This window comes from Rutilus rutilus (assembly GCF_951802725.1).
Source record: "Rutilus rutilus genome assembly, chromosome: 19".
Classification (NCBI taxonomy): Eukaryota; Metazoa; Chordata; class Actinopteri; order Cypriniformes; family Leuciscidae; genus Rutilus; species Rutilus rutilus.
In genome coordinates, this window is record NC_140232.1 from 26,959,234 (window position 1) to 26,984,521 (window position 25,288).

The following is a 25,288-nucleotide window of genomic DNA, read 5'->3' on the forward strand; positions in this document are numbered from 1 at the left end:
CAATGTTTTGATTTGATTGTAAGTGGACACATACAAAAGTAGAAATATCACAGGTTCTTTTTTTATATTTATTTTTTCTGTATGACCATAAATGACGGAGTAATTTAAGTTTAAAGTGCTACAATGTAAAAAAAGTCCAGCAAAACGCGGGGGCGCGTTTGTCGACCTCAGAGGGTTAAAGCGGCGCTATGCAGTTTTGGCAATTTCTTAGCTGTTTTCTCGCTTTTTGCTCGCAGGTTTCTCTATAGAGATCCCCCTACAGCTTCGGAATAGATATTTGACAACACTGTCATCAAAACTCGTTGGCGACTCTCCCCCCTCCCATCTTTTCCCTCTCATATGCTTTTGTTTTCAAAGAAGCCGGCGAACGCATGGAGCCATGTCCACTGAGGTATGTATGATACACAGAAGGCTAGCATATAAATGTTTAGATAGTGTATGTGTGCAGTGCCGTAAAGCAATTCGTTACATCGCGAGACCTGATATCACGCGATACCTGACGGTGAGGCGGCGGCCTGCCGGGCCAAAGTTGCAAGGGTGCTTTTTCCGCTCACAGGCACTAGGGGGGTGAGGGAAGACCACCATTCAACCCGAAAAAAGTCATATAACCATTCCAATGACTCCGTAGCTGGTCAGTTAAGGTAAATTAAGCTAAAAAAAACTGCATAGTTCCCCTTTAACTGAATTTGTGCCAGGCGTTTTGTTGCACTTTAGTAGAAATGATCAACATTTCATCTTTATTCAGTTTTTGTTTTGACATTTCATGTGTCTCATAATGAAAGCCCCTTCTCTTATTGGTGACCTATTTGAGTTGCTGTTAATTTCTGGGCTTCCTTGTTCCTGTCTCCTTTGGTGCCCACCTCCCATTACTGACAAGTCAGCCCCAGGCATTAGAGCGCAGACCAACTGGGAGCATTAACTGTAAATAAACAGGGCAGCCGCTCCCCAATAGGATGCTACCACCCTGATAACAGACCCCTCTTAGCAGCATTCTGACCTTCTCTGCGCCACAGGCTCACCAAGGACCCTTCAGCTTCTTCTGTCTTTATCTCCCAACTCTCCGCAGGAAAGATTATTCTTATTGCCAGGCCAGGGATATCGAGCAGGAACTAGAGGAAGAGATAACGAAAGAGAGCAAGGGAGTGTGTTAGGGAAAGATGAAAACAAAAAGACAAAGCCTGAAAAAACAGCCGACAGAAACAGAAAAGGACCTAGACTGTTGTCCCGCTGGCAAAGCGTCATTTGTCCTTTGTAGGACTTCATATAATTAACTCGTAAAGAGATAGCATGAAATTTGAAGTGACTTCTGTTTACCCACTAAGGACTCAAACCATACAGCTAACAAAATGATAAGGCAAGGAATGAAAGGGAAGGAGAACAAAGCGATACATAATCTAAATCTGGATATGAAGGGGTAACAACGTTAACCCTGCATTTTCACGAAATAAGATGAAGAGGGAAGACCACAGTTGACGGGGATGAGTGGCTCTTTTAAGAGAGTGCCTCCAGGAGTCTGGGGCTTCAGAAAAGCCGGCATGTTTCATGGCTGAGATCGATGATACAATTTAGTACATTTCACAGTGAATGCCTCCCTGTGACCTGCCGACTGTTATGAAATGAACACACTTGCTTTGGGCCCTTTTTTTATTCGAGCAATACCGATACAAGGGCAGCAAGAAAATTTGAACCTTTTCAGATTCATTGGCCCCTTTATCACTGCTGCCAAGCGTGTGGGCTGCAAAGCACAGATGCAGACACTCTGTATTTTGTGCCACTGAGGGTTCTGCATATCCATGCTAAAAGATAGATGTCAAGCAATTACTACTCTTGAATTTATTTCCTGCCCCATTTTTGATAAAATGCTAATGCATGTGATTATTTTACTATTTAGTACCATTTTAATGACAGTCTAGTGATTCGGGTGACATTGTGTAATTGATGTCATTAATTAGCATCTAGAGGCCGCTTGGCTAAAAACCCACATTCATGCACAGCACGGCCTTCCTCATGGGACTCCCGGAATGGCGATGGAAATAGCGCTAGTGTTGTGAAGAATGCTAGTTTGAAGGCTTTTACAGTTTTGACATCTGTTAAAGACGTTCTGAGAGTTAGAGGTCATGGCTCTATTCTTGTCTTGATTTAACATTTAATAAAAATGTGAAAAAGTTTAGCAGAGATGGAGAGAGAGAAAAAGAGGGACAGAGAGAGCGAGAGATTGATGTTGTCTCTGTGACACCTTGCCTTTAGACCGAGAACAGGAAAAACTGCATGAAGAGAGTTTGTCTGGAGGTCTTGAGCCAGATACCTTTCCTGGGGTTTGAATCAATTCCAGCTTTATCAGTTGTCCGTGTCCAGGTATTCTCACCCGTGGGAGAGTCTGATGTGTTTTCCAATAATGAAAAGGAGCACATGGCAAAAACACATTTAAGAGGTGGCCAGTCTCCAGAGTCACTTCTAATTTCCAATGCAGTTTGTAACAAAAGAAAAAAAAACTTGTAGAAAGGTTGAAATATATCTGTGTCCAATGCTGTTATCAGTACCTGGGATGCTCTAGACTCACCACATTACCACATTTCTCACCAGTAATTAAAGTACAGCTAGTCAATAGATACCAGATAGTGCTTGTCCTTGTTGCTCAAATAGATGTGTTTATCCCTATTATTTACTGATTTATAAGCAGCTGCTTTGCATACCATGGTGACTTAATCTAAACAACATTATATGGGTTCCATACTATGTTTTACCATGCGTATTTTAATAAAATAATCTGTCACTGAAATGTACAATGTATAAACTACACTCCTTCATCAGTGGCTTATTCTCTCTGCCTCTACTTTTCTTTTTCAGTCTCTCGGGTTCTCCCTGTATAGTCCTGTTCTCTGGTTGTGGGTTGTTAGGAAGCTGTAGACTGCAGAGTGTCCCATTGTTTTGGATAAGCAGGAGGACTGCTCTAACTGACCAGGCTTGTAGCTCTGTAATGGGATTAGTCAAGCCATGTTCCTATTGTATGCCAATGTTTGACAGGCCTGCCCCCCATTCTGTTTCCCTCCTTTCTCTTTTTCTCTTAAAAAAAATGATAGATTTTGTCCATTCCACCAGCATATTAAATTATTTGAAATATATTTCTGTTGCACATGGTTTGTAGATTCTAGGTGTTGAACACTAATATAGAATCAGAAACCTAGGAATATAAGTTAGGCAAATTAGATGAGAAGCAATGGAGGCCAAGTGTATGTTTTAGAAATAAGTGTCTGAATTGAACAGCTGGAAGGAAAGAACAGTGTGAGGTAGCTGAGTGGAGACCACCCACATGCTTCTCCAGACAGCAAACACATTACATTAATACGGATTCTCCATTTGCTTTTCTCTTCTACATCTATAACAAGGTTAAACACATGAGAAACACACACACACACACACACACACACACACACACACACACACACACACACACACACACACACACACGACACCAGATAAGATGATTCAACCTCCCACTCTTTTCTCTATATGGAATGTTTATTTCAGTTCGCTGATAACAGTGGGAATTAACTCCCTATAAATGAGAAAGTGTCTCTCCTCCCAGCAGCTCGGCGGTGTCGTTCTGTTGAGAGCAAACAGGCTATAAAACAACACTGCCTCTTTTCCCATTGAACTACATAGAGTTCTCCTCTGAGCTTTTTGCATTATTTGCAAAAAACCCAATTTGTTAAATCCTAAGCACTGTGTTGTAGAAGTCTCTTATGACAGAGTATGTAAATGAAATTCTCAAAACAGTTTAAACATAGGAGAATTTGCTTGCAATCTCTGTTTCTTGCTCTTTCTCCCTCTGTTTTCCACTCTGTCCTTCTACACACACACACACACACACACACACACACACACACACACACACACACACACACACTCACACACACACATACACACACAAACGCTACCACAAGTTAAAATACAGTCATTGATTTTTCCTCCCCTGGTTATACATTGAATTATCTGTGTTGTCAGTGAACTGTCATCCAAAATGGCGTTCGTCCTCCACGCTGTGATGGCTGGACCTCTCCTGCGCTGTAGTATTTATGCTTGTTTAGGGCTGGCCGAAGTGTTGTAGATTACAGCTCATCATGGTCTGACTCTGGAGTCAGGCACCATAAAATTAAAACTCAAATCAATGGTGTATCATATCCTCTCCCATCAAGCTGAGCAGAGACTTGTTGCCCTGGAGCCCTGAAGTGTATTTTTTTTCTTCTCACAAATGTAAGGCTGTAAGACATTACATACCTGAACATTGAAGGAAAATTAATCAGATGCTTGCAGCTAAATCAGCATTTTTGTGTGTGCTTGTATTCATATTAAAATGCTGTGTGTACCATTAAATTAGCAGGGGTGATTGAGGGAACTGCAGTATGTCTGTCAGGACCATGGACAGCGACTTCATTCTCCTGTCTTTGGGGAGCTGTCTTTGGTCCTGAAAAGTCAAGTGTTCTGATAGAAAGGCAGTTTTATCTGCTATTTAGATTCAAAGGGTTTGTGTGTGCCCCCCATGTTTTTGGGCTTTGGAATAAACAAAATTCAGTTGCAGATATACAATATTTATTTTTTTATTGTTGTATTAACATTCACCCATTGAACATTATAGGATTAGATTTGAACTGGATATACTACATTTTTGTAGAGGTTATTATATTTGCTCAAAAATATCAAGGCAACTTTTGAACTAATTGTGATAGTAGATTGCAAATTACTTGCAAAATGTATTTTCCCCCCTCAACATAAACTTGCCTTTTTTCAGTATGAAAAAAACTTATTCAGTATTATAATTTTTTTTCACAGCTCAATCTGTTGATTTCATTATCTATGACATGATGCAGCCAGGGTCCAAAATTAACTTTTTTGTATACCTGCCAATAGCAAGTAAATTAATAACATTTAATGATTAGTTTCTTACTGGCAATGGAACTGTATTTTGCATAATCTTATAAAAAATACATTTGTGTTCCTATGAAAATGCTATTATTGATCAGTTTTTTTATCTTTCCATATTTGTGTCCAGGGTTAGCCTGGCTAACGTCAGACCTCTTTCTCATTGAGACGTGGTCTGGGAACCACATGTTCATTTTCTCGTATTTGAGGCGTGGTTTACGAATGCCCAGAGCCGTTTATTGGGCGCTACGAATGTCTATCAAATGCGCCTGTACGTACTGTACTGTGCTCATAGCCAATCGTTTCAATCATACCAGATGACGTATGTAGAGCGACAGAAATTCGACGAGGAAGAAGACGAAATAAACTTGCGTTCTAAACTACTTAGAACACTATCTAAGGCTGCATCGAAAGGTAACTTCGCGTCTGCTGCCATGTTGGATCCATAGATATAAACAAACTGCTTCGGTGTGTCGCATAGACGTCGTCATCGTCTTGCTGCTCCTTCCCCGTTCTGTGATTGGTCCCCTCGCTGAGGCGAAAATCTGGTCCATGGTAATCCAGGCTGCCTAGCAGCGTGAATAAAATCGCGCTGCGCTCAAGGCAGCATGGGGAAACCCAGGCTAGTCCAGGGTAGGGATTGTCAGTTTTTTGTAAAACACCATTTCTTGTAAAATAACATATTATTTTCTATTATATTATATATGCCGCTCGTGGAAATCCAAAGCATGACGATAAAGATAAAGATAAAGATAAAGATACTAAATAGTCTTTAATAGTAAATATTCACAGAACAAACTCAGATAAAGGCAGGCAGGCAAATGAGTATGACCACGTAAAACAGACGATACCAGACAAATGAGAATTCAAACACAGGAACAAACACAGATTAACGAGGTGAACACAGCTGAACAGGAACCATAGCAACACATCAGACACGCGGACAGGAAATGAAAATCAAACTAAACTGAATATAATTGTGACTATCTATCTATCTATCTATCTATCTATCTATCTATCTATCTATCTATCTATCTATATCTATATATATATTGTGGCGGGAGGAGCAAACGACAGACACAGTGGGAGTGGTGTCAGGCCTCGGAGAGGCATTTATTAAAGTAAATAAACATAAAATGTCAAAAAAAGTATTTTTTAAATAAAAGTATACTTAAAAGTACATACAAAACACACACACACACACACACACACACACACACACATATATATATATATATATATTTATTTATTTTACTGGTCATGGAACTGTTTGTGTAAAAACAGGCCGTAATGATTCTCAAAATTGTGATTTCTCTATTCCAATTTTGATACCACAGCTAAAACTACTAGTCTAACTAATATAAATTTAAAACATGATTAAAGACAAGTAAACAGTCAGTGATAAAATATGAACAAATAGTCAAATTACAAGCAAAAGCACAAATAAATACTAAATAATAAATATTGCTTTTTAGCTTTTTCTCTGCATAGTCTTCACTGTAAATTGTTTTTTGATTAACATTAAAACACAAACAGCAGCTGCTGTTACTTTAAAATCAAATTCACTGATATAATATACTGATACTGTACACAAGCGTTTACTTTCTGAACTGTTTACATTCACTTAAGACATAACCAACTATGTTTACTAGGATACTCGCTATTTTATGATTTTGTGTGAATTTATCCGCTCAAGTTCAAGAAGACGTTAAAGAGAGGCACGCACTTCGGATGTGTAAGTCTTTCCATGAATAACGGAATGAGTTCCCTTTTGTGTCTTCTTGCGCTTGAATATTTAAATGATCAAGGCACAAACTTTCGTTATGATGCAGGCCCGTCAACTCTCCAGAGCTTCGTTCACGTTTGTTCACGTTCATGCATTGTTAGAATAAAAAAAAAATGTTACCGGCCAACTGGCGAGTGACACAGTTTCATATACTTGCCAACGCCGATTTTTACTCGAATTTGGCGCTTTTTAGGCCCCATATATACACTATTTGGGTATTTATTTTTTATGTACTAATTGTAGCTTGTCTTACAATGACATGAAAACTATGAGAAATCTCATCTCATCTCAACTATTAAACGATCACAATTAAGACCAGATCACTGTTACTGCATGTCAATGACCAATATTTGATGCTAAAAGTGGCGTAAATGGTTATTGTACTGGAATGGATGAATGATGAATTAGAGTGCACATCTGTCTGGAACAGGTGCAGCCACCAATCTCCCATTCTCTCCTTCTCTCTTTTTCTCCTCCAATGACTGGCTCAACTACTGATCCTTTCTCTCTTTCTCTGTATGGTTGGCTGATGTATAAAAAATACATGTTAGAGCTGTGAAACAGATGTTATTTTTGGTGTAAAGTGTGTTTGACTCGACTCTTCTCAGTTGCTGAGAGCTGTGGTGTGGAGCCCTATCACTGCTACTGGGAGTTCATGTCTGTCATTCAGGTTAAGATATGAAGGGGAATGTGAAATGGCAATACATCTTGTTCTTAGCTGCTCTGAAGGTTTTGGACTATAAAACTGATTACATTCATCTAGATGTCTCAGTTTAAATTGGGTGTTCACCACAGTTGTGTGTTATACTGGTCCTAAAATATTATCATTCTACTAAAAACTGACAGTGCTACAATATCACCAGCAATTTTTTTAGTAGTTGGCCCATGTGACAATGTTTTGCTATTCAGTGCAGTTCAGGCAGTGTAAAGGTAATTTATTCATTACATGATTAATTTGACAGTATAACTGGTTCATATTACAATAAAAAAAAAAAAACTATATTAATCAGATAAAAATGTAATGATGAATCAAATGTAATTTGGACCCTTTGTATAGTAGAATTAAATTTGCATCAAATTTGAGAAATAGAAATATACAGAAAGCTGCCTGGTGTCCACATATATTCAGCCATACTGTATATGACATTATTACACTTGCACATTTTGTTGTTTTCTTTCCTCAGAAAGAACTTAACAAAATTACTATTCATGAGATTAAACTCAAATTATTCTCATTCAGTTATTGAATTTATTGACAGCCCTAGTTTATTTTCATTTGTCACCCCAGGCCTTTTGATTTAGTATCAATGGCTTAGTATCAAACTCTAATGCAAACACACTTTCATAAAATATTGCAAACTGCATCTATTGATCCACACATGAAATTGAATTCAATTTCTCTCCTTCACGCATCATGTTTCAGTTACACATGGACTTTTCCATTTCATTCGGATATGTTTATAAAGGTCTCTCATTGACCTTTGCAATAGTTGTCTGATAATCTATAAAAACGCCTTTCCATCAGGAGTGTGCTACTGCTGTCATACTTGGATTCTTGCTGCAGGAGAATTGTGTTTAAAAGAAAGTGACTTTAATCAGCTAAAGTGCCAATATCCATTTCATCTGGAGAGCACTATCAATCTGTATCCAATACACTGGAAGAAAAACGCAGTGACCATTAGAACCATTGGGCAGCTGTTCAGAAAATGAACAGAAAGGCATAAATTAGTTTATGAAGTTGTATATTTAGGGGAAAAAAGGTGACGAGTTTTCATGTTTTATTTATAATCTGCTTTTTTCTGAAAAGTGAGTCTGGGAAGTTTATACAGTGAGAACTGACTATATCAGGAAGTTGAAACTCAAAAAGGTTGAACTTCGCACTTTACAGTTTCGTCCTGAGAGGATCCGTTCCTGCTGGTTTTGTGGACAGGCGAGTAAGTTTGCGATGAGTTTAGGAATGTTTCTGTTCTGGCAGAAGGATGACGTTCCGCTGGGCTCCGGTGTGACGGAATGGTGGTCACTCCATCTGTCAGTAATTAGCTCTGAGCTATCTTCCACCAGGCGGTGACTTCCACACTTCTTTCCCTGAACCCAGACTGCATGAGCAGGGCAACCAGATGCATCTCCCCCTCCCTCCCTCTTTCTTTCTGTTCATCCAGCCTTATGAGTTAACTCTTTACTCACATTACTATAGAACAGGGCTGCTGGACTAGTACATGGCAATGCAGCATTTCACTAGTTAGTAAATAAGGAAGTTAGTTGTTGTGTAGTAGATACTTTTATCAGTGTATTACAGCAACAATCCCCCTTTGGAACAAACTGGCTTCAACCATGTTGTTGGTAAAGCAATTAGCTTTATCTTTCCTTTCTTTCATATTCCAAAATCAGTTATTAAAGACGGTTGTAAAGGCCTCAGATTGCAGCCTGTACTTGCGTGTTGCAGTGTGGCAATGTTTTGTTGCAGCTTATCAAACTTTCTGTATTACTCTGCATGGTGCAAGAAGATTGCCTGTGTTTCCATCAGCACGCTTATTTAAGGCTGATCTTTATTACCTGCCATTTGACATTTGTGTGGGGCCTGCAGGATAATATGTTACCAACAAAGCACTTTTCTGGTTTGTTAATATTTATTTGTTTGCGGCAGCCATGTTGAGGCTTGTTATTGTGCGATCTGCTACCAAAGCTGTCTAGTCGTCACCTGAGCGACTGCCAAGCGTCTCGGCTCCGCTTCCTCCATCCCACCCAGTAAGTGTGTGTATGTGTGTGTCAAAATCTGTGGGGAAAGAAAAGGTTTAGACGGCAGCGCAGCATTTTATTTCTCTTTACATAAATGAAATACTGTGAACACACACAGATATATCAGTAGAATCCCAACTGATTTATTATTAGTCTACAGGGAAATCTCTCCCAGTCACTGCTGTCTGTGTGGAAATATATGTCTGCTCTGCAAGGTAAAGCTTTTTAAAAATGTATGTTTCTGTATTCATATATTAGTGTATCATAGAGCTATGGAATAGTTTCAAGGCCTGAAAGTAACTCTGGACAACTTATTTGTTATTCTCTATGTTTCTCCTTAGGTAACCTGGGCCGTGTTGACTACATCAGTGAATTTGAGTTTGATCTGTTCATCAGGCCTGACACGTGTAATCCGCGGTTCAGAGTGTGGTTTAACTTCACGGTGGAAAACGTTCGAGAGACTCAGGTGAGCCCAGCCCAGCACAGAGACTCCTTACAAAAGCTTACCCATCGGAGATGTTCCTAGAATTTTTCAGACTTGGATATAGATGTATCCAGGTCTCAAAATTAAAACTTGCCGAGCACCATGTGCAAAAAAAAAGAAAAAGAAATAAAGTAAAAGGCTTAGGGACTTAAATTAACTAGTTAAATGAACAGTTTTATCATGTTAACCCCAAATCTTTCCTTTGAGCCATTAAAATGATGGTAGACATTACAACTAGTTGCAAGGATTTTTGCAGTATGGACAAACATGCACTACTGTTTAAAAGTTTGGGGGCAGTACGATTTATTTTTAGTTTTTTTTCTTTGAAAAAAGTTTTTTTTATGCTCACTAAGACTGCATTTATTTGATCAAAAACAGTAAAAACAGTTATGTGATGAAATAGCTGAATTTTTTGCATCATTACCCCAATGTTTAGTCACATGATCCAACAGAATTCATTCTAATATGCTAATTTGGTGCTGTGATACTTTTTTTTTTTTTTTTTTTTTTTTTTTTGCAGGATTTTGAACGGTTTTTGTATGATGGAAAAAATGTTGCACACATTGGTGCTTAAATATTTATATACATTTCATTTATTTAACCTTTCTTTCTTTCTTTCTTTCTTACTCTTTCTTGTTGTAATATTGTAATGTGCAACACATGCAAGTTACTTTTGATGAAACTTTCCTGAAGTTTTGAATGTCATGAATGATTGAAAGATATTTGAGCCAGTGAGGTCTGCTTGTCATTATCACATTGATGATATGCCAAAAAAAATTCAAGTGTCACCCACACGCTCCCAAAGGTAGACAATTATCAGCCAAATAAATTCATCCCTTATGCTGACGTGAATCCTCAGCAGATTGGATGACTGATGCTTTAAATGACGTCTCCGGCTCCTGGAAGAATCAATATCGCAAATGAATCTTAAATCATGCAGGCTTACATGAATTTAAATCAGTTTTTCTGCAGAAGCGTAATGCTCAAGTGCCAGTTCATGCCTGTAATCAATTTACAGAGACGTTGTGGTACAAACGTCAGGCACACAGATTGGTTTATACACAATGTAATTTTGGATGATTGAGTCAAGTTATCTCTCAAATGAATAAACTTCTCCATTTTTTATTTATTTATTATTTTGCTCTTTCACATGGTTTGAAATATCATGTGACAAATTAACAAGTGGAAGTGTCCTTCCCAAGAAACATGCACAAGTCAAATTGACAAACTTCACCTTGTTGTCGAGATTCAGGTCTGTATAGCTCTTTTCCCCCCTCCTGTCCTCTTAGCTTTTCACTGCGCAGACAGACAGTATCCACTCATGAGCTCAGGACTTTGTCATTGGTGGAGAGGAGTGGTCACATGCCACAGTGATATGTGGGAACAGAGGGCGTGTCCGCCGGACAGGCCAGCTGGCTGGGCCGGGCTGCAGTTGTTTAGTTTTGTTAACGCCGGTCGGTCGAAGTCTCATCACGGCTGTCATTTTTGTTTAATAGCTAGAGAATGGTTTACACCAAGAAAGGAGGGGCGGAAGGAGGGCATGCACGCTATCTCACAGATTTTAGATACCTACACGCAAGGATTGTACATACTGAGGACGATATAAGGAGGGATGGAGAGAGAGACGGGCTGTTATTAATCGGAAGTGCTTTACAAAGAAATGTGAAGAGAGACAAAATATAACATGCGAGAGAGAGAGAAAGACTAGATGAAAATGCGGGATGCTGTTGCCATCTTCTGTAGCCTGGCTCTATCAGCCCATCTCCCTGCAGTGCTGTAGTCAGCGCTAATCAAATTTTATGGGCAAGAGATGAATGGAAGCCCTAGTCCGGGAGTCTGATCGATTTTAGGGCCAGATACCACTCTGCATCCTGCGCCAACAGGATATTTGCTGCTATGGCAAAAAAGAGAAAGATCAGGAGGGGAAAGAAAACACACACACACACACACACACACACACACACACACACATCGTACACACTACAGGTGGCAAAAGAGAAACATTTACACTATTAGCTTCGGAGGTGCTTTGTTGATGCCGGCTCCACCCTCCCCACTCTCTCCTGCTGTCACCACCTTGCCCTCTGTCTCCGTAATCTTTTCTCCATCAATCCAATTTCCGTTTAAAATGAGGACTAGTGTGAATTTAATCTACTTCAGTGGGAGGAGGTGGGGCGGTCGGTTGGTTTAGCAGAATAGAGTTTGTTTGGTAAGGGTTGTCTGTGAGAGTGAACTGCAACACACATTGCATGTTTTGTTAATTTATTTTATTTATTCATTCATTTCATTTAGTTTTTTTAAGAGAATAAGAACACAAATAAGCTGAATAACAGAATAGTTAAATCAAAGTTTACTGATCTGGGCAGCCCTGCGCTGGAGAGATATCAGGCCAGGCATAGAGAAGTTGACGAGTGTTTTATTCCTGCACACCCAACTCTCCCTTTACTAAGAACAGGGGAATGGGAAGCTGTGAAACTGAAGCTGAGATGACCATTTTGAAGTAAATGTAAGCTGGTGAAACAGATTTGGTCGTCTTAATCAGCTTAGCGGCTTTGTGGAAATTGGCTGCAGCGTTTTTTTATGATGGATGGATGTCTTTTTCCTTTTCTTCTTCACCCCAAAAAACTGGTTACCTTAGAACCTGGGCTCCCTCCCTCTCGTTTAGCTGGGGTTAATTATTTTGCAATGCGATGGAGTTTGTGGTTTCTATTTAATCGATGACTGTAAATGTGTGTGTGTGGTGGCGTCATGAAGCTGTTGCTTTAATGCATATCCAAAATGTGCATTATCCTGGTTCCTGTTTTGGAGACAAAAATGCTGCAACAGATTTAATTGCCTTTGAGAGGATGATTGTATTTGCTGGAGAACAAGGAACTCAGAAACACCTTAGTTGGATCACATAAGATGTGCTTATGGTGCTTTATTCAATTCATAGTCATTTTGTAATCAGTGGCATTTCTTCTTCTGTTTTTATTTTTGGTGAGAGTGATTTTGCTCTGGGCATTTTTAATGTTCACATCCATGATTTACAAAGTATAGATGTGAATATTAAAGCTGCTTTTATTAATTTTTTTAATGGTTTTGTGCTTTCAGTGTAGAATTACACACCCTATAAACAATGTAGGCAGCTTGAAAGATGGGAGTGTGTGTTAGATTTTGTGTAATGCTTCAAAAATTCCTTTCCTTTCCTTTCCTTTCCTTTCCTTTCCTTTCCTTTCCTTTCCTTTCCTTTCCTTTCCTTTCCTTTCCTTTCCTTTCCTTTCCTTTCCTTTCCTTTCCTTTCCTTTCCTTTCCTTTCCTTTCGCTATTATAGGCAAAGGTTCCTGATCACACCTGCTCATAGATGAAAGGACCTTCTGAGTCATGCGTATGATGATCTTAATTAATGTCATTAAGTGTTTTTTTTTTTCTCCACTCTGTATGAGAATCGAAGACTGCTATTAGCTTATCAGAGTGACGGCAGCGCAGTGTAAACATTTTGACGTTTTGTATCTGCACAAAGAAAGGAAAAGACAGAGCAGAGAAAGGAGAGAGGGAGATGGGAGTAGAGATCCTGACCCATCCATGAGTGCTGTAATGGATGAGATGCATATTGATTTTTTTTTTTTTTTTTTTTGGAGTGGAGGGAGACTGGGTGGAGCAGGTGTGTGCTTGTATTAACAGTAGCATTAGCGTGTGTTTGTGCATCAGCATCAATGTGTGTCTATGTGAGTGTGTGAATGTGATGGTCTTGGTGTGTGTGTGTGTGTGTGTGTGTGTGTGAGTGAGAGAGATTTGCGGGAATGGGCGTGTGCTGAGTGATCTTGGCTGTGTGTTCTGGGAAGGCTGCTGGAGGTTGTGCTGTGTAATATCAGCTCTTTGGCACAGGCCAGCCTCTGCATCTGACTCTGTAAACCTGCATAATGGACTCTTATCACACACACACACACACACACACGCACACACGCACACACGCACACACGCACACACGCACAAAACTCTGTGTTTGTACAGGGACATTTAACCCTTCTGGTGTCCTTCAGACTGGACTGAGGGACATGGTGGGAGGGGTAATGGATGTCTGCAGCTCTGTCTCAAGAGGACCAGAGCTAGATCTGTATATCCAAGGGTGTTGCCATTCGTGTATCCTTGTGTATGTGGACATGTGGCCATTTCCATTTAGACAATACTGGATATGATATACTACTGTAGCTAGATTTATTATTACGAGATTGGTACAATGACAGGAAAATATAAAATAAAGATAAATATTCTAACATGATTCTAATTTAAAGGTTATGTTTGCATCTTCCAAATGATAAAACCCACTCACTAGGAAAGATGTTGCATTACTCATAAATATGTTGCATGCTGTCTTTAACACGTCATGCCACTATAAAGACAGCAAAAGAATAAACCAAAAAAATAACTATTTCAACTCGCGTTGGTTCTGTTCACTTTCCTCCAGTCTTTGTGTGTATTGTCTGGCACTTTTTTCCAGTCTGTGTGTAAAACTGCTTTTAAGTCATTTCCCTGTCATCCCTCTGCCCACTGATTTTGAGGTGTCTCCAGGGGGCTGGAAGGAGAGAACAGATGTCTGGCATGTCGCAGGGGTCCTGTTCAACCCTTGGTGAATTGTTTGAGGATTACACTTGTAATTTAGGCAAAGTAGTCCAACCAGCAAGACATTGACCTCCTATATTCTCATGCAGGTTAAAAATCTCCTGCTGGAGTCTTCATAAACATCATCTTAAAATGTCATCTGTCATATTAGAAATAAACAGCCTTTCTTAATCCATCAGCTCTGATTTTACTTGCAGATGTTGTTTGTTTTTATTTTTATGTTATTAATTAGGGTTGTCAACTTAACATGTAGATTTAGTGGGATTAATTGATTAATATAACTTGTTAAAAATTTGCACAATTAATCATGCCCCTGACCCTTTTGTAAATGCCATTATAAGAATTGTTTTCTACCATTGCAGCAATTCAAGTTTTAAGTACTACTAATGCAGCCAGCTGCTATACATGTTGGATAGACCGCAACAGATTGGAACAGAACACAATGATTGTGATGCTTTTTTGAGAGTTTGAAAGGTTGAGCTCCTTTCCTTCACACAGGATGCATTCTATCTTTAATAACTGCTATAGTGGACTACACGATATAGTGTGTGGGAATGAAGTAGAACACTAAGATCTCTTCTTATAACTTAACAAAACATTTTAAAAAATGGTACAACCCAATGGCCAAATATGTAAAAAAAAATAAAAAATAAAACATTATAGAAGATCCATTTGACCGGTTACAAACTGGTGGAGATTGCTGTTTTATAATTATGTAAAATTAAAACAAATATTTGATTTCTAATTCCACTTCTTTAAATGTCTATTCATTGCTTCGTTGCCACAATATTTTAATGCCTTAGAATTATCTTAATTTGTGTCTTTTCTCAGCAAATATTGATCTAGGCCATTAATTGTGATTAAATTGGTTTCAGTTACAATTTGTAGTGGATTGACATCCCTATTATAATATTTTGATTGATAACAGCAGAAAGTAGAACAGCAGTTATATTCTTTGTTCATTTAGAAAAACATTGTGATTAAGCCACAGCTTTGTTTTTGCGATCATTCCAAGCCATTGCTAATGTGGTCACACAAGCTGAGTGTTTCCTCCCAATATGGCGTGTCTATTTACAGTCTTGCTATACAAGCGGCTAATGTGGCTAATGTACTGTGATTTGGCCAGGCTGCAAGGGGATCTGCACAGGAAGCTCATTTCACAGATATATAAGCACGCTGCACAGAGCGGCTCCAGCAGCACCTCGGCACCGCGGCGATCATCCGGATGGCGGGTGCATCTGCGCTCCATACGGAGCCCAATACACTCCCTCTGCGGGAAAGACGGAGACCGTGCCATGCGCGGACCCCCTGCCAACATGAAAGCTTCAGATTACATCTGCAGCGTCCCTCATCCTCCTCCCCCGAAACACCAAGCACCCAGGCAGGTGGCCCATTTATATACATTAAAAGAGCCAAACATCTCTCGCCTCGACTTCAGGGCTTTTTGATAAAGGCCGCTGCTAGGAAGGGGAGGGAGCCCGCGGGGCCCTTTTGAGTGGCTAAAAGGCGGAATTTGGCGGCTGGGTGCTGCTGTGTTTGGCGCGGCTAGCGGGCGCATTGTAAAGGAATGGCAGGGGCCATGCAGAGCGCCGCGCATCTGCACAAACGTGCGCAGCAGCGGGTCGAGGATCATCCTTTTACAGGCCATAATGAATACAGATTGCGCAGCCGGATCGAGATGCTTGGCAATCTGCTGTGCCGAAAATGAAACAACTGCTGCTCTAATCAAATAGTCTTTTCATGCCAGCATACTCTTTAAGTTGGGGCTAAATTCAATTCCAGAATTCTGGGGTTATAAATGTTGTAATTAGACCATTGTTTTTAAACAGGAGGGTTCTGCACAGGCTGGTTCTCTATCTTCCTCTTGCTTTGTACCTCCTGATCGCTATCTGTGTTGTAACCCATTGTGGCCCCGATGTGCTGAATGCGAAAGCTGAGGCTATAGACTCTTTGGGGCCCTTCAGAACCCCTCTGCCCAAGTCAGATTCATTATGCTGACTAGCATTCAGGGAGTCTGCAGTTTATTAAACAAAGAGGAGCTGGTGAGCTGTGGCGTGCTGATGCTTTGTTGCAGCTTTTGTTTCTGTTTGTGCGCTTAATTCAATCAGCTCCATGCCCCCCTCTAACCATTCTGTTTGTTCTTCGCCGTTAATTACTGCCTAAATTGTTCTCTTGATGTTATATCTGTGTTTATTTACAATGGGGTGCTGCAGAGATGCCTTATATAGGAAGGTGTGCAGCTGCTATCTCCTTGCTTTAGCCCTCTATTCTCTGCCTACCAAGTAGAAACCCAATAGACAAAGCAAATTATCACTACATTTGAGCCTTTTCCAGAAATGTTTAGATCCTCATTTTTATATAACTTGTGTTCATACTTGATGATTTACATTAGTGTTTCTCAACTGGTGGGTCGCAAGTGTGCTCTGGTTGGTTTGTTGATTTATCAACTTTTAAAACCGTTTAAAAGTTTCACTCCGTAAGCAGAGCGCAAGCAGCGCAGGAGCTGTGCGTATACAGAGCGGGAGCAGCACGTGCCCATTGTGCTTTCACACTGGCAGCGTTTGTCACGCGCAGCTGAACCGAAGCTTATGTACTGCAAATTCAGTCAGTATCGTCCATTGTGTCACTTTTTTCAGGTGTTCTCCGATGACCACTGTCTGTCACACGCTTTGATGTATGATGGGCAGCATACTCTGCTGTGATGCGAGTCATGTGACCATGTTCCCCACCCACACATAGCTTACTATGTATGTATGTATGTGTGTATTTATGTATGTGTGTGTAGTTATGATAAAAGTAATTTCAAAGTTAATATATACCTCTAGTTTTAGTCCGTTAAATAGGCTATTGAGGTTTGGGCAAAAAACTCCTGGCAATAATGTGTTTTTGTGGATTTTTGTTATTTTGTAAATTTGTTAGTTTTCTTGTTAACTTGTGTATTTTGACCAAAAACAATTCACTGTGGCTTTAATTCAGCGTGAGCAGCGCAGCAAAAATAGACTCTCCGCCAAAACGATCACGGCACTGCCACTTCTGCTCTTCTCCTGCTACGCGCTGCCACACTGCCTCTGCCCAGTTAACATGGGCACCAAAAAAATATGTGCTTACACTCCGCTAGTGTCTTCCAGGGTGAAACGGGCGTAAGTGTCCAAGAGACATTTAGACTCCAAATGCACAAACTGTGATGTATGGGGCTGGTGCTGGTCTCTATTCAGTGCCATTTATATGGACAAGGATTGGGATATTTTTTGTAAAAATTATTATTTTGTGGTCTGAAAAAGAAAGAACTGCATACTGAATAAGAACAAAACCAGGGTGAGTTAATGATGACTTAATTTTCATTTTAGGGTGAACTATCCCTTTAACAATTTTGAAACAGTTTTTTTCTGGATGCAGAATCAAATCCAGTTGACAGCCACCGATTTATCACACAGTTAATCACTCATTTTTACACCCAAAGAGTTACTTTAATGATCTCTGTGTCTATCCTCAGTTAACCTGGTTGTATTTGCAGTAGATGAATATTATCTCTTACTAGATGAGCTCATAGAAATTGCTTGTCAGAATTAGTGGCATGTGCAGACACCAGCGTCCTCGCCGCTCCAAACGAGCAGGATCTTCACGAGTGCTGCTGTCGCTCACGGGCACTGCCATCCATTAGACGTCTCTCTAAACTGCTCCACGTTTATTGGTGGTTATGAAAAGGCACAAATTACAAAATGCAAACATGCTCTGCCTTTGTATGACACTCTTAATGCATTGAATGTGGATATTATGAAAGGCAGACCGAGGCCTAGAACGAGACATGCTGGAGAGCTGTCCACATTTGCATTTTCATCCCATTCAGTGGCTTCCACTTATTGCTCTAAAATTGTTTTTGAATCTCCAATTCTGTGGTTATGAGGCTGTATTGAATGCCATTTGCTCTGTATTATTTGATGTGGAGGCAGCGCAGAGAGGTGCTGTCAATCTGTGTTCATGGCTAATGTGGTTAAGTAAAGCCAATATGGTTGTTTTCAATGCGTGGTGTGGTGAACAGGGGGCTGGCTGGTGACTTGGCGAAGTGAGATAGAGAGAAATGAGGAAGATGTCATGTTCTCCATTTAGCTTACTTTTTGCCTGGCAATGTATTAATTCATTGATGCTGTGTGTAATTTGGCAGATAAATAAGTTACATGTTATTTTGGTTTGAAGCTGAATTTAGGAGCTTGATTTCGTGTGTTTCTGAGGTGGATTAAAGGCACAGTATGTAATTTTTGTCGCTAGAGGTGACATATTTAAAACAATAACAAAAGCGTAGCTTGATGACGCTTGAAGGAGCGGGGGATGATGGGAGTTACCTTCTTCACCTCCACTGCAGATGGAAATCAATCTGACGGGACTCACGTTCATTGATGAGGTAATACATTTTTATAACCCTTACAATCCCACATGATATTATTTCATTCTAATTAGCTGCAAGTAACGTAATGTTTAATGCTGAATTACTACTCATACATATCACTTTATTTGTTGAATTAATTGGTAAGGTAACGCAGCACAGTTTTACATGTTCAAAACAATCATACTAAAGGTACATTTAAACGTACCGACAGCATTTGCAAAAAGGCTGACTTACTATTTACAGTATGTATAACACATACTGTAGTTAATTATAGTGATGTAGACTTGTTAAACAGTGGTAATTACCTAAGCTCTCTCCATCTAGGAAATGCCACACCGATACTGATCCTCCCTTTTTTTCTCCTCTTGTCCAAAACTCTTTGTTATCTTTGGCAACAGAACATGCTGCAAACAATAATGAATAATCATTGTCCATAACGACTGTGTGAAACAACAACAGAGTGGCGTGCTAGACTCTACAACTACCACTTCCGCATTTTTTTATGAGACTCACTGTGTTGCCATGGTTTCTACGGCAGTAAAAGCGAAAACCAAGGATAACGCGGACATGATGCCATTGACAGACGACGCAAATTGACAAATCCACTAGAAGGCAAGTCTGCAACCTTTAGCCAAAAAAGCGCAACGACTAGTGCTAACGCTGCGTTGGTACACGGGGGAAGGAGACCAGAGGCCGGTTTTTTGTGAATGGATGTCAATGAGGAAGAGGCTTAACTACACTGAATAAACCGCTTTTGTGAGGAAATAGCTAATCATTTAATGAATCGACTGCCTGTCCACTAATCTTCAACATGTTTTACGCTAAACAATACTTTTGTTGGGAAAGATATGTAGATAAAAAGGTTTATTCTATAAGAGAAGGCAGAGATGGGAATGTTGCGACAAGTAGGACTCGTTTACGGCATTACCATAGCTTTAATAGTAATATTGAGTGATTTTGTATAATCTGTAGAAAAATACAGATGTTTTCTTTCTTTAGCTTTCAGGTTTTACCAGTTATGATAAGACTTGAATTGTAATGACTTATAACTGCATGTATGCATATGATGCTGATATTATGCATGTTAATGAATAAAGAGAAAATATATAATTTAATTATAAATATTGTGTTATATTGTATGTTGTTTAATGGAAATAAAAAAATGAAGTGTTCTTTTTTTATCGCTGCCAGGTTAGTCTTGTAATGATTTATGACAGCTGTGTGCCTAATGATGATGATGTAATGCTTTTTAATGAATGATGGTAAAAAACACATAATTTTAATGAATTATGTATTAAATTACAATTCAGGTTTTTTGTGTAATCTTAAATGTAGTTTTATGCGCTCTGCAGTGACTAGTACTTTGCAGCTAATAGAGAAATTCACGCTCTTTTTTTTCCACAGTAAAGCACATTTCACAAACAATATAGTATGTTTACTAGCGATATAACACTATAGAACATTTATTATTCACAAGACCAACACACTAATCCACAGGAAACTGATAAACGTAAACTGTAACTGACTGTCATAATGCAAAATATTGTGCCTTTAATAGTCAATAATAAGTTAGCCTATTTTGAAGCAGGGCTTCTTCAAAGCTATTGACTCTTTAAATCAGAGGTCTTCAATCCTGCTCCTGGAGGGCCACTGTCCTGCAAAGTTTAGTTCCAACCCTAATCAAACACACCTGAATCAGCTCATCAAGCTCTACAGAACCGCTTGAATATTCAAAGGCAGGTGTGCTGAAGCAGGTTGGAACTAAACTCTGCAGGACAGTGGCCCTCCAGGAGCAGGATTGAAGACCTCTGCTTTAAATTAAACATTTAGGATCCTAACCACCTTTTTTGTCAAATTCCAAAATCACCTTCTATCCATGTAGATTTGTGGCCTATGGTCACATTTTATCACAATCGATTGTAGTGGTTGAAGATTCACTCAGAGATGCATGAAATTTTGTGATTTAGAAGATAAGCCAGCATGTGGACTGATTATAGAAGACAGTGTTGTACATTGTGGTAGTACCACTCCTTATATATAGATATAGTTTGTTTATTTATTTATTTGGCACTTTTTTAATGACTTTTTGTTATTATTCTAAAATATATAAAACAAGAAGAATGAGCAGGTGTGTTGAATCTTTTGACGTGAATTATAATGTAACAGTCAATATAAAAATACCTCAGTCCTTTTTTGTATATTGTATGTTATTGCAGTTTTTTAAAACATCTTAACTTGTTTTTTTTTTAACAAGTTTTAACATCCAGATATAATATATATATAAATAGTACAGTCAGAGAACAACACAAAACATGAAAGGGGAGAAAAAATAAAATAAACAAAACAATTCTTATATGTTATATTTTACTGTTAGTCACAGCGCTAGATATAGGCAAGGGGGGCCATGACAAGTTTTTGCCCACTGTAGCAGTACTATTTTCTATTTTTTGATATATATACATATAAATTACTTACGTACCACCACACTATATAATGATTTTTTTTATAAATTTATCTAAAATACATTAATATTATACACAATATATGTATTATTACATTTTACAATAATATTATATATCAAATATATCTATATATTATATGGTGGTATATAAGTGTCATAATACATTTGTCTAAATATGAATTACCACATCTATACATCTATATATGTATCTATAGATATTAAGTTTATATATATATACACTCACCTAAAGGATTATTAGGAACACCATACTAATACTGTGTTTGACCCCCTTTCGCCTTCAGAACTGCCTTAATTCTACGTGGCATTGATTCAACAAGGTGCTGAAAGCATTCTTTAGAAATGTTGGCCCATATTGATAGGATAGCATCTTGCAGTTGATGGAGATTTCTGGGATGCAAGCTCCTTTTCCACCACATCCCAAAGATGCTCTATTGGGTTGAGATCTGGTGACTGTGGGGGCCATTTTAGTACAGTGAACTCATTGTCATGTTCAAGAAACCAATTTGAAATGATTCGAGCTTTGTGACATGGTGCATTATCCTGCTGGAAGTAGCCATCAGAGGATGGGTACATGGTGGTCATAAAGGGATGGACATGGTCGGAAATAATGCTCAGGTAGGCCGTGGCATTTAAACGATGCCCAATTGGCACTAAGGGGCCTAAAGTGTGCCAAGAAAACATCCCCCACACCATTACACCACCACCACCAGCCTGCACAGTGGTAACAAGGCATGATGGATCCATGTTCTCATTCTGTTTACGCCAAATTCTGACTCTACCATCTGAATGTCTCAACAGAAATCGAGACTCATCAGACCAGGCAACATTTTTCCAGTCTTCAACTGTCCAATTTTGGTGAGCTCGTGCAAATTGTAGCCTCTTTTTCCTATTTGTAGTGGAGATGAGTGGTACCCGGTGGGGTCTTCTGCTGTTGTAGCCCATCCGCCTCAAGGTTGTGCGTGTTGTGGCTTCACAAATGCTTTGCTGCATACCTCGGTCGTAACGAGTGGTTATTTCAGTCAAAGTTGCTCTTCTATCAGCTTGAATCAGTCGGCCCATTCTCCTCTGACCTCTAGCATCAACAAGGCAATTTCGCCCACAGGACTGCCGCATACTGGATGTTTTTCCCTTTTCACACCATTCTTTGTAAACCCTAGAAATGGTTGTGCGTGAAAATCCCAGTAACTGAGCAGATTGTGAAATACTCAGACCGGCCCGTCTGGCACCAACAACCATGCCACGCTCAAAATTGCTTAAATCACCTTTCTTTCCCATTCTGACATTCAGTTTGGAGTTCAGGAGATTGTCTTGACCAGGACCACACCCCTAAATGCATTGAAGCAACTGCCATGTGATTGGTTGATTAGATAATTGCATTAATGAGAAATTGAACAGGTGTTCCTAATAATCCTTTAGGTGAGTGTATATATATAATATTATAGACACAGATAATGATTATCATTTGTTGCACTTTATTATATAATATTATTACTCTAAACTGTTGCTCCCCATGTATTTGCAGTGCCGTTCAGACAGAACATCCTTTGATTTCAAGTTTTACTTTGATGTAAGTTTTCCTTACATCACGACTTGTCGTATGATGTCCACTTTACAGGCCACTATTCTGTGGTTGTAACATAACCATAGAAATGTGAGGTAAGATGGCTGCTCTTCAGTGTTGTTGGTCCATGTCCACAGAACTCTGACTAGAACAAATTCATGAAGCAGGAAATAGGCCTGACAGTGTGTGTTCTGTCTGCCATGACTGCAGCTGGAGTGAATATGGCAGGGTAGAAGTGAAACAAAGTAGCTCTTACCCACAGTGTACTACCCACAGGGCTCAGCGCGGCTCTCAGATACGGCTCTCTCTGCATCCAACAGCTTTTTAGGGCCTTATGCGTCACGCCCCACCTCAAACTCCATGAATCTTTCATAACGCTGCTTTATCTGGGAAACCGAATAACCACTGATTTAAGCACACTATCCAAAAAACTGACATGGACAGGAACACATAACACACATGAAGACCTTTGTCACTGTATGTGTGGGGACTTGCATTCCACATGGACCAACAACAATCAAGTGTTTGCTGAATACTGATCCTGTAAAGCACACGATTAGGGAAAGTTGTCAGTATTTTAAAAAATTGCATTTACTCTGCTGTTTTTACCTGACAGAAATAAAAAAAGCCAGTTGAATGCAACATTTGCAACATTGAATGCATAATTTTTTTTTAGTATTACTTTGAAACAAGCATGTTTCATGCTGCAGGAAAGAAAATTATCGTTAGATCATGGATATGTCACTTTTCTTTAAGATTCTGACTTAAAGTTCTGTTAAAGTAGAGATGAGAAGGAAATGTAGTTTTCATTCACAGCAGTTCCCTCGCCAATGCTTTCTCAGATAGAGATTATGTCTAGTCTCGGGCTAAATTACACTGTCAGTGGTGATTTTCTATTGAATAGTTTTTTTTTTTTATGTCTGATACTAGATTTAGCCTTTTTTTCCTAGGAAACCAACCCTTTAATCTGTGAAGGAACCTGCAGCAACCTGCATTTTATTATCCATGTCCTCACAGTTGTTGAACAGTAAAATAAAGTTCTACTTGGAGATAGATGTTTTATTCTATCTCATACGCTTGGTTGTGGTCTGTAGGTATACCAAATACTGTTTGCATGGAGTAAACAGCTGGTGTTTGACTTTAGGATGCAGAAGGTCTAGTCTCTCCAGAGAAGAGATAAACACAAATGTCCTCTTAAATTTGTCAACCGAATCATGGTAATATTACCAAGTAATTCATAGCTTGTATGAAAGTATGAGTCATTTTAATGTATGTTACTGCAGTTTTTATGATAATAAAGAGACTGGATAATAATCTCATCCAGGAAGTGCGTCAAGGCCACGTTTACGTTGAAAGCAGGTTGAGTTCACATGTCATTAATAGCTGAAACATATGCAGCGTCTTTAGTTGTGCAGATTGTATTATCGTGGTTTAAATGCACACACGATTGCCTGGCCCCTGCATTCCATAATTGCTTATGCCGCTGTTCAGTGGCTGTCATTTTCATTCAGTGTAAATTGCAGTATGCTGAGCCCACAAAGAGAGTCACAGCCAGCCCTGTTTTTCAGCGCCGGGATGCAAAACAAATGATGTTTTCATCAGGAGACTAGCGGGGAATTTGATCAGCGGCGCTAGCTGCAGCTCCAGGCGGCTCATCGGCCAGATGTAACACGGTTAAGTTGTACCTGAAGGACCCTGATTAACAGCCTATAACACTTCCAGGCCCCAAATTAAAACCCAGATATCAGTAAACATGTACTCGAATATTCTGAAATACCAGAACAATCCTGGGTGGTCCATGATTTAGAGAGTCATAGAAAACTGTGTTCTGTGAATGTTCCTGTCTGTTGTTTACATTTCTTGTGATGTGAGATAGCAGGTATAAGGTAGGCTATATCTTTCATCCTCCTTATCAATTTTGGGCTGTGCTTTTTGCAGTTGACTTTCAACTAAATCTAATTTCATGTGATTTTAGTAACAATGGATTTAGGTAATCTGGAGAATCTGCAGAAGGTTTGCATTTAAATATCAATGAGTTATTAATTTATCCCTCACAGTCAGACTGAGTAATTGAGAGAACATCCCCTGATTTAATAAAAGATTAACATTACATTAATTAAACCACTAAATGACATTAATTATGCTGCAGGTTTTTTACAGACTACTGAGTAGTTTGCGGAAGGCATCACTCCAGTTAACAGATGAATTTTAATGTACACCCTTAACGAGAAAACACCCATGTATGATATGGAACGGAACGTAAATATCAGTAATTGAAATCCTGTGGCTTAACTCAGCCTGATTAGTTATCCCATGTTAAAATGTGGCAGGCT

General features: G+C 39.2%; 1 protein-coding gene across 1 annotated transcript in view; it reads left to right on the forward strand.

Moving 5' to 3' along the window:
• Nucleotides 1–25,288, forward strand: part of agbl4 (AGBL carboxypeptidase 4) — a 347,216-nt gene that overhangs the window by 15,594 nt on the left and 306,334 nt on the right. Inside the window, exon 3 of the mRNA XM_084388551.1 lies at nt 9,784–9,908. Coding sequence (XP_084244677.1) covers nt 9,784–9,908 — 125 coding nt within the window. The remainder of the gene's footprint in view (nt 1–9,783; nt 9,909–25,288) is intronic.